The 13,406-nt window shown below is 34.0% G+C and overlaps 1 protein-coding gene across 1 annotated transcript; it reads left to right on the top strand.

Moving 5' to 3' along the window:
* Positions 1–166: 166 nt before the first annotated feature.
* LOC110683752 (ABC transporter D family member 2, chloroplastic-like) lies at positions 167–9,899 on the top strand. Its single transcript, XM_021860152.1, has 10 exons — positions 167–698; positions 848–1,034; positions 4,175–4,242; positions 5,027–5,353; positions 5,456–5,620; positions 7,222–7,450; positions 8,002–8,249; positions 8,344–8,629; positions 8,983–9,251; positions 9,417–9,899. Exons 1-10 carry the CDS (start codon positions 441–443, stop codon positions 9,606–9,608), a joined length of 2,229 nt encoding a protein of 742 aa, XP_021715844.1. The 5' UTR covers positions 167–440; the 3' UTR covers positions 9,609–9,899.
* Positions 9,900–13,406: the final 3,507 nt, after the last annotated feature.

The following is a 13,406-nucleotide window of genomic DNA, read 5'->3' as shown; positions in this document are numbered from 1 at the left end:
AAACGGGGAGAAAATAATTCGTGGTTTTGGATGAAATTAAGGAGTAGATAAGAATCATATGGTGAAATTAAGAAAGGTAATCCGCCTTTTATACAAATTAGCTAATCCATTACCGACTTCATTACATCACAATCGCGCATTATATTTGTATCAGGATCACATTTAGATTATTATCATGTTCAAGAGCTACAAATTCCCCATTAAATATCATTCATACAATTACATGAGTTGCCAAAAAAAACAAGTTTCATGTACAAGAAAATTGGAGAAAGAAGTGAAGTGTTAGTAAGCACAAGAGCCACACACGTAACACAGCACAGTCACAAAATCCCACCTCTTAACAAATCTTCATTCTCTCTCCTCTCCTTCACTCACACACTTACACCTTCTACTCTGCGTAACTGCCCTTCTTCATAAACCGCCAAATACTTGTATACATTATGTTGCCTCTTCATTCTTCTTCATTCACCTCTTTTCCTTGTACTACAATTTCCAACTTCTACACTTCTCCTGCAATGCCGCTTTTTAGAAGAAAATCATCACTTTCTTCATCATCTTCTTCTTCATGCAATTCAAATTCAATCAAATCTTCTTACTTTATCCCATTTACATGTACCCATTTCCTTAAATTGAAACCCCAGAAAAGGAATTCTAGTATTAAGTGCTCTTCTTCTTCGATTCCGCCTGTTTCTGATGCTGTTAGTTCCTCTTTTTTGTTGTTTGTTTGGATTTGTTTTATGACATATTATTGATGGGTTTTTGTTTAATTTTGATGGGTTTTTGTTTAATTTTTGTGGGGTTTTGAGATTATTTGTGAAAATGGTGTTTTTTTTTTATGAAATTGCAGAGGAAATTGCCTGATGTTGGTACACTATATAGGAGGTTTTTGACAGTGGCAAAACCATATTGGTCATCTGAAGATAAAGTTCAGGCTAGATTGCAATTGGCTGCTGTTTTTGCTTTGACTTTGGGGACTACTGGTATTAGCGTTGCTTTCAGTTTTCTTGGCCGTGATTTCTACAATGCTCTTGCTAGTGAGTATTACACTTTCTTCTACTATCTTTCAATTTTTCTTTAATTTTAGCTGTTATTTGGATGTGTTCTTAACAGTGGAGTAGTGCTCTCAACTAATGAACAAACTATGTAGATGCGATCTAGCTTAGTTGGTTAAAGTCTCGGGGTGCTACCCAAGACATAATATAAAATCATGTATACATCACTGCCTTTGTGTGGTTACTAAAATATTGTGGATTAGTAAATTAATTTGTTTATGTGGACATAGCTAATAAATGTGAAATACAAGTAGAGCTGAATGTTGAATATAATGGGTACAATTGTGTTCATATACATTGGGATATTCAAAGTCGGGTTAAGATGATATATTCTTGGTGTTCAAGAATTGTGAAATTGGAGAAGTTATGTATAGTGACAAGAGTGTTAGGAGCCTAGGAGTAATGCCTATTAGAGTTTCGTTTGGTTAATTATGTTAATATCATATATTTGGCATGTATATCTTTTAGGAGTTGTAAGCAAGTCGGGTTTCCTATTGTATTGTGTATATATATTGTTGTTATAATCAATGCAAGGGGTAAGCCATTTTCTCCAAAAAAAAAAAACCCTCACCGTGCAATAGTGCATGTACTCTAAGGGGTATAATAGTGTAGGGAAAGTCCTAAACCAGTGTCATGATAATGAGAGTCCATGTCTTCATCTTTAAGAATGTAGGGAATACAGTATATATTTATGAAGGACGAGAGATGTTTGGGGATAGGAAAGCATTATTGTAGAAATTGACATGAGACTTTCCATGAATTATTGTGTATCAAATGGGCTGTTAGGATTCATGCATTGCACTTTTTCTTCACAACCCCCCCCCCCCAACCGCGTTAATATTTTAGGAATTTAGGATATTCATGACTTATATTTTTGTAGCCTATCTCAAGGATTGCATCTTTTGTGTGCCTTCTTGGCACAAGAAAAGTAAATTAATGGAAAATCGAGAATGTTCATGAGCATCTTAATTTATCTTTGGTAGCATCATGGGAATGCAAGTCAACACATGTAAGATCAATAGAACGGTGTAGAAAGATAGCATTAATACATTGAGTTGTGAGTTTTGAAGGACATTGAAATCTTAGGTCAACATAACCTGTTGTACTACCACTGAGTCCAGTATTTTCAACTAGACTTGACAATTGTTTTAGTTGAAATGTATATCTCGGCCACAGCCTTCAAATATAAATTAAGTTATAGTGCACTTTATGATGTTCTTTCACTTTGAGTACATCATTGATTCACAGAGTGATGAAGCTTTAGAATAAATACCCATGCTGAAGAGTGTATTCTCCAGCGTCTACTCAGGAGGTTTCACCTGATTTCTAATGAATTACTTCATAAGATGCTTTTTACATGGTTACTTTGTTTTTTGTTGCTGGAATTTATCAATTTCTAGCCTGCCAGTTGAGATCATTAATGATCGAACAATGATCTTGCTGTCTGGTGAGCAGGAGGCTGGCACTCTCTGGAGAGGTCTATGTCTATATTTTGAGAGAGTACAATTAACTCCTGTAGTAATCCCTTAAGTGATTTATTCTGAAATTCATTTTCTATACTCTTTCTCTCTTAGGAAACTTTATGTGCTTGCTCAGATACTTCCAAACTCTTCGACGAACTACATAAAGAGTTGTATCCATCGTTGCATTATCTCTCAATACTGGAGTCCCTTATTGTCTCCTTTGAAGCATGCAGTGATCTTCTAGTTGGAGTCATTTGATGCCTAACTAGAAGTTCAACCATAGCTGTTGTAGATTCGACAATTCAAAATATGATTGGATGGTGAATTATCAATCGTAAAATCCTAGAGTAGAACAGTTTGGAAATTATTTTTATGCGAATATGTGCAACAATTTTTTATGATTATTATTATTTTTATTTTACATCCTCAGTTCCTTTTTACTCATCATGCTTTGAATTGTATAATATCCAATGCGCATCTTTGACCACCAGGGCCGTCTTAAGCAATTTAGAGGCCCTGTTCTAATTTTAAATTTTGGGCCCTAATAATAAAATTTTGATTTAAAAATTATATATCAATAATCTTCTAGTCCGTGTAAACTGTAAAGTACCAGAAACGTAAATTGTTTTACATAATAGAGTCATAAGGTGAGAGTAAGGGATAGTTGAACTTCACGATTCTCATCATTGCCCTTATGGCTCTCTAAACAACAAAAAAAATAGAGTCACAAGGTAATTTTGACTCTAAAACTCCAAACTAATATTGTAAGTGAAACTAATTATTGAAAAAAAGGACCTACTTAAAACACATTAACTTTGATCAGTCTGATATGGCCGAACAATTTTTTTTTTTGGGTAATATGTCTAGACACATTTTAATTCTCCAAAAAAGAAATTTTTAAAAAAAAAAATAACAATTGCCTAGGTAGCTCAGCAGCAAAAATTAAAGAAAAGAAATCAAACACAAACTCAATTAAGAAGAAACAAAACTGTATTCTTACATGGATGATGGTTCAAAGACCAAGAATATTATCAATATGCCATTGTTAGTTTATACGAATAAGGAGAAGAGGAGTGTTTGATGGATTTTTTTTTTTAAACAACCCAATTAATAATAAATTAGATGAATTGAATATGGAAGGTTTAAAATTGATGCCTTTTGGGAATTGCAATATTAATGGGGAAAGAAATTAGAGGATGGGTCTTGATAATTGCTGGTTTAATGGAGGTGAGAGAGGATTAGTCATGGAATCAGCCTTTTTCAAAAATGAATAAAAATCAGTTGGGCTCATATTTTGGGGCCCTTACACCTTGGAGGCCCTGTGCTGAGGGGCTGGTTGCACAGCCTCTTAGCCGGCCCTGTTGACCACGAACATATTTAGTAGTCTTGAATAAAAATTTTAAAATACGTATTATGAAATATATTTTAAGCCAAACCTAACAAGATCCCACATGTTATGGTTTTGGTGTTTATAATAGTGTGTTTTTAAGGTTAAAGTTTCTTAAAGTTGACCATAAAAGTCAAAAAGTAAAGAATAAAAAAGAACGGAGGGAAAGTCAATTTTTTGATTGGTTTTATCGGCTTCATTTTCTTAGGATTGTCGGGTTATATTACAATTGAATGGCTTACTGATGCATCTTTTGGTATTTTATTCTCCAGACAAAGATCAAGACCAATTCATGAAGCAACTATTATATTACCTTGGTGGGTTTTCTGTTGGCATTCCGGTGAGCACATCGCTCAACTTATTTTAGGTACTGTCTAGCCAGTCTTTTCTTCTTTATACTGGTTGTTTAGTGTGTAGCTCTAATGTACTGATGCTTGTATAAGGGATGGGGGAAATAGTGTTGAAGTTTTCAGGGAAGAAAGTTATTCAAGGTCTGATCTGCCCACCATATTTTCACTTATATCAAATCTAACAAGTTTAGGTAATATAAGGGCCAATAAGTTCACATAAGGTAATATAAGGGCTAATGAACTCTCCTAAACAAGGATTGTTAAGTTTAGATAAGATAATGTAAGGGCTAATAAGTTTAGATAAGGTAGTTCAGATAAGATAGGTTTAGGGCTAATAGGATAAGATAAAATATGTGAAATTCAAGCGAAGATGACACTACCTTAGTAATTTATTTACACAAGCAAATTTTCATTGTAATGTTGAAGAGAATTTTCCAGCATTATATGAATGGAGGTAATATGGATTTTTCCTTGAGAAATAAGTATGTGTGAACACTCAACTTTCTATAGGGCTTTTAAATTTATTTAGTATCCTTCCTTTATATCAAAGATAAATCAGAGTGTTATATCTTACATATTCAGTGGGAAAATGAAGTTTTTATTTAATGGTTGGTGGCTCATTTTGTACTCTTGATTTTTTCCCCCTTCTGGGGCTTTGAGTTTCAATTTATACTGAGCTGAGAACAGATAAACTATGATTTGTGTTTGTATTTAAGTAATTCTACTAGCTGTTGTCTGTCATTTTGTTGATAATAAAAGGATTCATTTTCGCAGGTTTTTGTATTGAGAGATTATGCAAAAGAAACCCTTTCTTTGAGATGGAGATCTTGGATGACAACCTTTTACATGAAGCGTTATTTGCAAAACCATAGCTTTTACAAAATTCAGTCACAGTCAACAATTGACAATCCAGATCAACGGATTGTTGATGATCTGAGTACATTCACAGGAACAGCACTTGCCTTCTCTTTGACACTGTTTAATGCTGCAATTGATTTAATATCATTTAGTAACATACTATTTGGCATCTATCCTCCGCTATTTATTGTTCTTCTGATATACTCAATTGGGGGAACAGCTATAAGTATTTTTCTGGGAAAGGTAGTGTGGCTGTTTCAATAATTGTTTTTATTTTTTTAACTTTTATTTTGCTGCTTAATTCTCATCTCTGATTGTTTATTGATCCATTATGTTTGATTTCAGGGACTGGTGAATTTGAACTTTTTGCAAGAGAAAAAGGAAGCAGACTTTCGTTATGGACTTGTTCGTGTGAGGGAAAATGCAGAATCAATTGCTTTCTATAGTGGTGAGGAAAATGAATTGCAAATGCTAGTCCAAAGGTTCAGCAGTGCTTTTCAAAATTTAACTGTAAGGATTCTCATCTTTTATCATCCTTTTTGTCTATGGTCTTTGTGTGCAATGTATTTTCTGATGGAAAATCTACTCTTCTCAGCTCTTCAAAGAAAAACTTAAGTGAGTTGCCAACTTGCAGTGTCTAGTTTTTGTCTTGATGAAGTACCACTGAAAAAGTTTATCTCGCAGAACCAATATGCAGGGAGTTCAGGATTAGTGTCTGATGAATTGATTGGATGCACATGCGACTAGAGTCCTAGAAGCCCTTTCTTTAATTTGTTTCCCTTGTCCTTACTTTGGTCAACTCATTTGCTCCCTAAATATAAGATATGTTAAAGCTAGCTGTTGAGAAGGGTCTTCAGTTTGCTATTCATAGTGTAGTGAAATATGAGTAACCAGTCATTTAATATGTTATGCCAATAATTTTTTGGTATATAACTAGCATAAGTCATAAATGCATATTGAAAGTTGGTTGAGATTGACAATTACTTCTAATTTGCAAGATAATAGGCCAGAGTGCATTAAATCATATTACATTTGAAAATGATTCACACTTTCTTCTTTGCATTGTCTAGCATTAGAGTTCTGCTTTCCTTTTTTGAGTTTTGTCAGGCTATGCTACTATTGCTTTTTATTTACTTTACTTCTTGCCTCCTCTGTTATGCCTTTTTTCAGTCAGTCATTAATTCAGAGTAAAGCTTTGTTCTTTTTTCTTGTTGTTGATTCATTTATGCTTCTTTTTTCTTGGTGTTGATTCATTTATGTTCTTTCTCTCTCTCTCTCTCTCTCTCTCTCTCTCGTGATGACTATTTCTCTCTTTCATCTAATCGTCTTCAAAATTGCCATGGGGTTATTGGGGTAGAAAGTGATGTACACTGAGTGTTGGAGGTGGTTTATAGCTGTGGTTGAGAAGGAGATGGAGGATTAAAGGGTGAGAAGATTAAATAAGAGTGATGATGATGATTGTGCTGTTGTTGGATTTTGATGGGAGGCAGCAAATGGGTGAGGGTGAGAAGACCACCAAAAGGGAATGGGAATTAAGTATTGAACATTGACCTCAAAGTTTTTACGAGAATCTCTCAAACATGAGATTCTTGAAGATTTTTGCATACTCTTACACGAGACAATATCCCTTTATAATTTTATAAGACTTAAAAGTGGAATTGCATATACTAAGTTCTAATTAGCTCACCATTCTTCATTATGTTTACTTAGTGTTGTGTTTCTACATGTAGAGGCCCTATTTTGCAAAGATCTCCATTTTGCAAGATAATGTGGTTAAAGTTCTAATTAAAAAAGATAATGTGGCTAGTTCTGTCACATGTCCTGCTTGCTGTGTTACTTTGCCTATATTATCAATATGAAACTGACCAGCCTGTCTGGATACCACTGCTGTCAATGTGGAGTTCTGCTACTAAAATTATGATGTGTTTCATGCTGGAGAAAATGTCTTCTGAACCATATAGATGAGCTGTCTTCTCCACTAAATTGGACACTTGTAATATCTCTTCAATTGCTTAAAAATGTCTTCCATATGATAAAAAGGCTATATGTAGATTTACTAGGAACTAAAACTCTTGTTGTCATCATTAATCTCATGTTTTTTGGCTGTGCAGCGCCTGTTGGTAGCTTCCAGAAACCTGGATTTCTTCACCAGTGGTTACCGGTATTTCATTCAAATCCTTCCTGCAGCAGTTGTTGCACCCTTGTATTTTTCTGGAAAGATTGAATTTGGTGTCATTAATCAGTCCGTATCAGCTTTTAACCATATCCTTGGAGATGTTTCCCTCATCGTCTATCAATTTCAAGCCATCAGTGCCTTCTCTGCTGTGATTGACCGTCTAGGTATCAACTTTTTCCCATGTATATCTGCACTTAGCTAACTTGCATGCAGATAGCCTCATGACTGAGCTGCCTTTATTTGTATATATAAACACATGTTGCTAGCATTTGCTTCTCATATATCTTATGATCCTTGAATAATTTAATACAACAACATTAACAAGACCCAGTTTAGAGTATGGTTGAGTTGGGAGGGAAGTGCCCATGCAGCTCTACTCCTGGCTGCCTACCCAGCATACTATGTCCGACGGCAACATTATATGTTCCAACAAATGAAATAACCATTATAATCATATATTCCTAGTCTGTATAAACCACGTTTTTCTTAGTGCTGTTTGTACTAAAGTCTCATAAGTTTTAAACTATGTGAACACTGATATGGTATTTGGAGAGCTCAAACAGCAGCTCTGTGCGTGCTGATTATTCTTTTAAGAGAGTGATCCCGTGATATGTTGAATAATTAATTCCTAAAGTCATTTTGAACATTAATTCTGCTCTAAAAATAATGAGCTTTGTGGTTGCGATGGTTTATTTTGGCTTGTTGACTTGCGCAGGTGAATTCGATGATCTTCTTGATAGTAACATCTCAGAAAACCTCACTGATTCAACAAGTAATGTGTATGTTGTCTATCAGAATGTGACGAGTCCAACAAATCAGACTTTATTGGATTCTAGTGGATCATTGACAGAAGGAAGTAGTAAAAAGTTGGTCGATTTGGAGCATTTGACTCTGGTGACTCCAGAAAAGTCTACAATTCTCATGGATTTAACATTGTCAATTAACGAAAAGGATAATCTGTTGGTAAATAACAAATCTGGCATTACTTTGATTCTGTTTTTATTGTAAGTAGTCAGCTTTGAATATGCTAATTACAGGCTCATTCTTATGTTTACAGATAACTGGGCCTAGCGGAAGTGGTAAGACTTCTCTGTTAAGAGCTATGGCTGGTCTTTGGACTTCTGGAAGCGGAAAAATCACATTTTATGTGAAAGAAACGGATGATCACCAATCTGTCTCTACACATGAAAATGCTGAAGAAAGTGATCCATTTAAGAGTAGAACTTCTAGGGGTATAATTTTCCTTCCCCAGAAACCTTATATGGTTTTGGGCTCCCTGCGCCAGCAGTTGCTTTATCCAACATGGGCTGAAATTCCAACTTTAGATGGGGTTGAGCAAACTGGTAAGCACTTAGAAGTGTTATAACTGAAGAAATGCCCCCCCTCCCCTCTTCCTCCTCCTCCTTTACTTAAAATATAAAGAAATAGGATCTGTCGGCTGAACTGAATATTAGGCTGAAGGAACACGATGATGCTGATCACAAGTTTAATTTCAGTAGTCATGAAAATATGATTGCATATCCTGTTCCAGATGTCAAATTTTCTGTGAAATTGTTCTGTCAAAGAAATGTTTTGAGCACTGGCTGCGGCACAAATTGACCACAATTCCTGCTAACTTTCTTGTATTATTATGGATTGCTTTCTTAGTATTGATATCTCTCTAGAAATAAGATCGAAGTTGTTCATGATGCTGTAGGTTGCCCACCTTTCTTGCTGCAGACTGAGGGGTCAGGCTGTGTTTTTACAAGGTCACTTAAGCCTACTACCGAGGATTTAATAAAGGTATTGGAGGATGTTCGCCTTGGCTATTTAGTGCCTCGGTTTGGTCTTGATTCAACTTATGAATGGTCGAGTATTCTTTCCTTGGGTGAGCAACAGCGCCTTGCATTTGCACGTCTTCTGCTTGCTAAGCCATATCTGATCCTCCTGGATGAATCTACCAGTGCTTTGGATGAGGATAATGAGGTATTCATTGGGAACAAATCTTCTCTGTCATAAAGTTATTATCATCTGAATGTGCAGTTTTATCCAATAAGAAAGAGGAATGCTGCCCAATGATCATGTTTAAAACTTGATGTATATTTATATCTTGCTAAATTTAAGCTTAATGCTGTTATTGTCTCTACTCAGGATCATCTATACCGCTTGATTGAAGCTGCTGATGTAACCTATGTTAGTATTGGCCACCGAAGATCATTGATAAACTATCACAGCAAGGTTTTGAATATAAAAAAGATGGATCCACAATCTCCTGAACGCAACTGGACCATCAAGCCTATAAATCAAGAAGCAAGGATTAGATTGTCAGAAATAGGATTGTAGCTGATTTGAAGTTCAGGGTTTTCCTTGGATGACAACATGACACGACTTTGTAATATTGCCGTGCCACTTTACTCGAAACCATGATGGAAGATTTACAGGCAAGCGGGGTGCCTCTTTGAAGTTGGGACCGTAAAAAAATTGGCGCCTGGGTATGCTTGAATTAGATTGTCTAAGGCTAACAGATTGCTTTTCCATATATAGTCAAATTGAAAGAAACTTGAGTCTCTTAATGTAAATAGTACAATCATGGTAATTCCATATATGTGTGTTTTTTTCCCTATTTTTCCTAAATTCTTTTGACATACATGATCTATTGTTAGTCAGACTTGGAAAAGTTAAGTCATTTTGATATGGTCTCGATCGATCGTGATATGTGGCCTAGTTGGGGAAAGGTTATATACTAAAAGCTCTAGGCCCTGTGCTTTTGGGCAGGGCAGAGCAGAGCATATTGAAGCAGAGCCGAGCCGAGCAAAGCAGAGCAGATTTTATTATTATTATTACCATTATTTAATATTATTACTACTACTACTTATTATTATTATTATTTTATTATTATTATTATTATTATTATTATTATTATTACTATTACTACTATTATTATTATTAAAAATTAATTATTATTATTATTAAATATTAATAATAATAATAATAATTATTATTAAATATTTATTATTATTATTTAATATTAATTATTATTATTATTAAATATTATTTATTTATTTATTATTATTATTATTATAATTATTAAATATTAATTAAATATTATTATTAGTAATTTATTATAATTAAATATTAATTATTATTATTAAATATTAATTATATATTATTATTATAATTAAATATTAATTATTATTATTAAATATTAATTATATATTATTATTATTATTAAATATTAATTATTATTATTATTAAATATTAATTATTATTAAATATTAATTATATATTATTACTATTAAATATTAATTATTATTATTATTATTATTATTATTAATATTATTAAATATTATTTTTAAGTAGAGCAGAGCCGATTGAAACAGAGGATAGCAGGATCCAGCAGAGGAGAGTAGAGGAGCGCTAAAGAACAAGGCATAATCATGAATCACTTAGAAGTGGCAATAGCGATCTAACTCAATTTAAGACTAAGGGTCTGTTCTGACTGAACTGATTGGAGATGAAGTGAACTAAATGTTTTATGAGAGTAGGAAATTAAGAACTGAACTAAACTGAAAATAATCTGAAAAGAACATGTCCTAAAATTGTCCGATTTTTTTTTTATTGACCAACTAGTATAGCATACGTACAAATGTGCGATGTATGATTTAATAAATTGTCTGGGGCTTATATAGCTATTTTTTGCCAATAAATGTTAAATATAGAAAATGCATGCCACTTACATGAGGTCAGAAAAATTGAGTCAATGGGCGGAATTCGACTAGTACATGGCACCTTATTCTTGAATTTTTTTTTTCTTTTTTTTTTTGGTGAACACGAGGGACAAGCCCCAAAAGAAAAACACAAAAATAAAACAAACTAAAAGCAAAAAAACTACTAGCCCCAAGGCTTTATTTCAACTAAAAGAAACTTAGATATTCGGAACCATTCTCGACCAAGCCACTCCACTCAAGTTCTCCAATAAAATAGCATGAAGGTCTTTCGGGACCACCTCAAGAAGCACCAAGTTAGACCCTGTGTTCACTCCATAGTTAGCTAACCATTCAGTTGCCCGATTAGCTTCCCTATAGCAATGAATAACTTTAATCTCCCAATCTCTTTCTTGTGCAGGCGAGGACCGCTCGGCTAGGGCGCGCCAGGGAAGAAATGCATAAGAGAAGGCAGGCCCCTTCGCTTTTTTTGTGGAAAGCTCGATCAGCGAGAAAAAGTGTTTGGCCGAAGCCAAAAAGAGGTTGACCCACTTTCAAAGCCTTACACCTGCGCATAATCTTATATATAAAGTGAAAGGGCTTTTTGGGAGATAAATTTCACTATCCCCAAATTACCCCTCTCAAGTTGCAAAATTACCATTTTTTTTACATTTACAGTTAAAATTTAAGAATTATTTTTTAAAAAATCCTATCATAACTACCCTATAATAACCGCTCCCTTTCTTCCACATAAATTACATATTTAACTGAAACCACTCTTGAATCGATTATTTTTTCATCTAATTTCTTATATTATACACACGTAACGTGTATCTCTTAACTTGTATGTATAAAGGGAGGGTTAGGGGAAGAATCCTCCACTAACAATTGCTATACCACATGCAAATCAATAGCTAGGACCACTCTTCTATGACCTCCCTCCCAAGCAATCTTAAGCCTATTCGTAACAGCTACAAGCTCTTCTCTTGTACAAGTGCTGACGTGCACACCCCACAGCCAACAGCAAAAACTTCATGCAGCTCCCCATTGCTACCACGAAACAAGATACTTGCTCCGGCCACACCCGGATTACCCTTAGCTGCTCCATGAGTATTTAACATCACCCACCCAAATTCGGATCTCAACCATCTAATAAGCACCTTTTTTTCTCTTCCTTTTGTGAAATTTCAAGACCATATCATATTTTTCCATAACTCTTCTAATAATACCAACCCGGTCAAAAATGAAACTTACTTGGTCAATAAGAATTGGCAGAGGGTCTTTAAAGTATCGTTCATTTCTCCATTTCCAAAGCCACCAACATGTGACCGCAAACATCCTTGGCCACTCATCTCCCAACTCTGATTTCTCATCATACAGAATACGAGCTGCTGGGTACCTTCTCACTACATGCTCATCGCTTTCATCATCTTCCCCACAAACAAGGCACCTTAGGCATCAGTGAGGCCACTAACAAATCTGTTTTTGTTAGTCATGAGCCTTTCTTGTGCAACAAGCCAAAAAAAAAAAAAACGAATTCTCTGAGGCACTCTCATCTTCCAAATTAGCTTCAAGCCACGCAAATTACCCAGGTCCGTTGCCTCACTGTCTCGGCTAATGGCAACAGCCGATTTAATAGTGAATTTTCCTTTTGGTGAGCCACTCCAATACACTTCATCAATAGCCTCTTCATCTTTAGTCACTTGATGCACTGCAATTTTTCCCCTAGAACATAAGCTTTTAGAGAATTATTGAATCAATAAATGTAATTGAATCAGAAATTGCCAAAGTGATGATTAATTACCAAAATAAGACCTATGATTTATCAATGAAGAGATAAAGATAGAAAGTAAGCTGTATGATAAAAGCTTTTTTTTTTTTTTTTTTTTTTTTACACACATTAGTTCATAACTTCACAGTACGTGAACTTCTCTTATATACTTGTTAAAAAAAAACCCTCCTCTTATATACCAAAGTTATGAAACATAGTATACATTATTGTACCACATGTAAATTACTGTACTAGGTAAAATTGCATTAACCAGTTAAAACTACATGCATGTGAAATTGTGAACTTCAATCATCTTTGTATTTATTATCTCAACAATACCAAGTGAAACCATTATAATTCTCTAAAAAAAAAAAAAATTGAAGAAAGTTCAAGCTTTATAAGTACTAGATGAAAGCCCGTACGATGCACGGATATTTTATTATTTTTTTATTATTTTTTTTGAGTATTTAAATCTCATAAATAGGTAATATTCTTAATTAAACCATTTAATATTTTGATTAAATTGCTTGTTAGAAAAAGATAAATTTAATTATATAGTTTTTATTATTTATATTATGAAAAGATAATATTCTTAATTATACCATATAATATTTTGATTAATTTTCTTGTTAGAAAAGAATAGTTTATATTAATTCATTGGTGTTT

The sequence above is a fragment of the Chenopodium quinoa genome, unplaced genomic scaffold (genome assembly GCF_001683475.1).
Source record: "Chenopodium quinoa cultivar QQ74 unplaced genomic scaffold, ASM168347v1, whole genome shotgun sequence".
In the NCBI taxonomy this organism is placed as follows: domain Eukaryota; kingdom Viridiplantae; phylum Streptophyta; class Magnoliopsida; order Caryophyllales; family Amaranthaceae; genus Chenopodium; species Chenopodium quinoa.
Note: the sequence above shows the minus strand (reverse complement) of the source record. Positions and strands in the feature narration are given on the sequence as shown.

Coding starts and splice junctions, on each gene's coding strand:
- LOC110683752 (XM_021860152.1), top strand. CDS start 441: ATGTTGCCTCTTCATTCTTCTTCATTCACCTCTTTTCCTTGTACTACA. Junction 5,354..5,455: donor TAAGTATTTTTCTGGGAAAG/GTAGTGTGGCTG, acceptor GTTTGATTTCAG/GGACTGGTGAATTTGAACTT. Junction 7,451..8,001: donor TGCTGTGATTGACCGTCTAG/GTATCAACTTTT, acceptor TGACTTGCGCAG/GTGAATTCGATGATCTTCTT.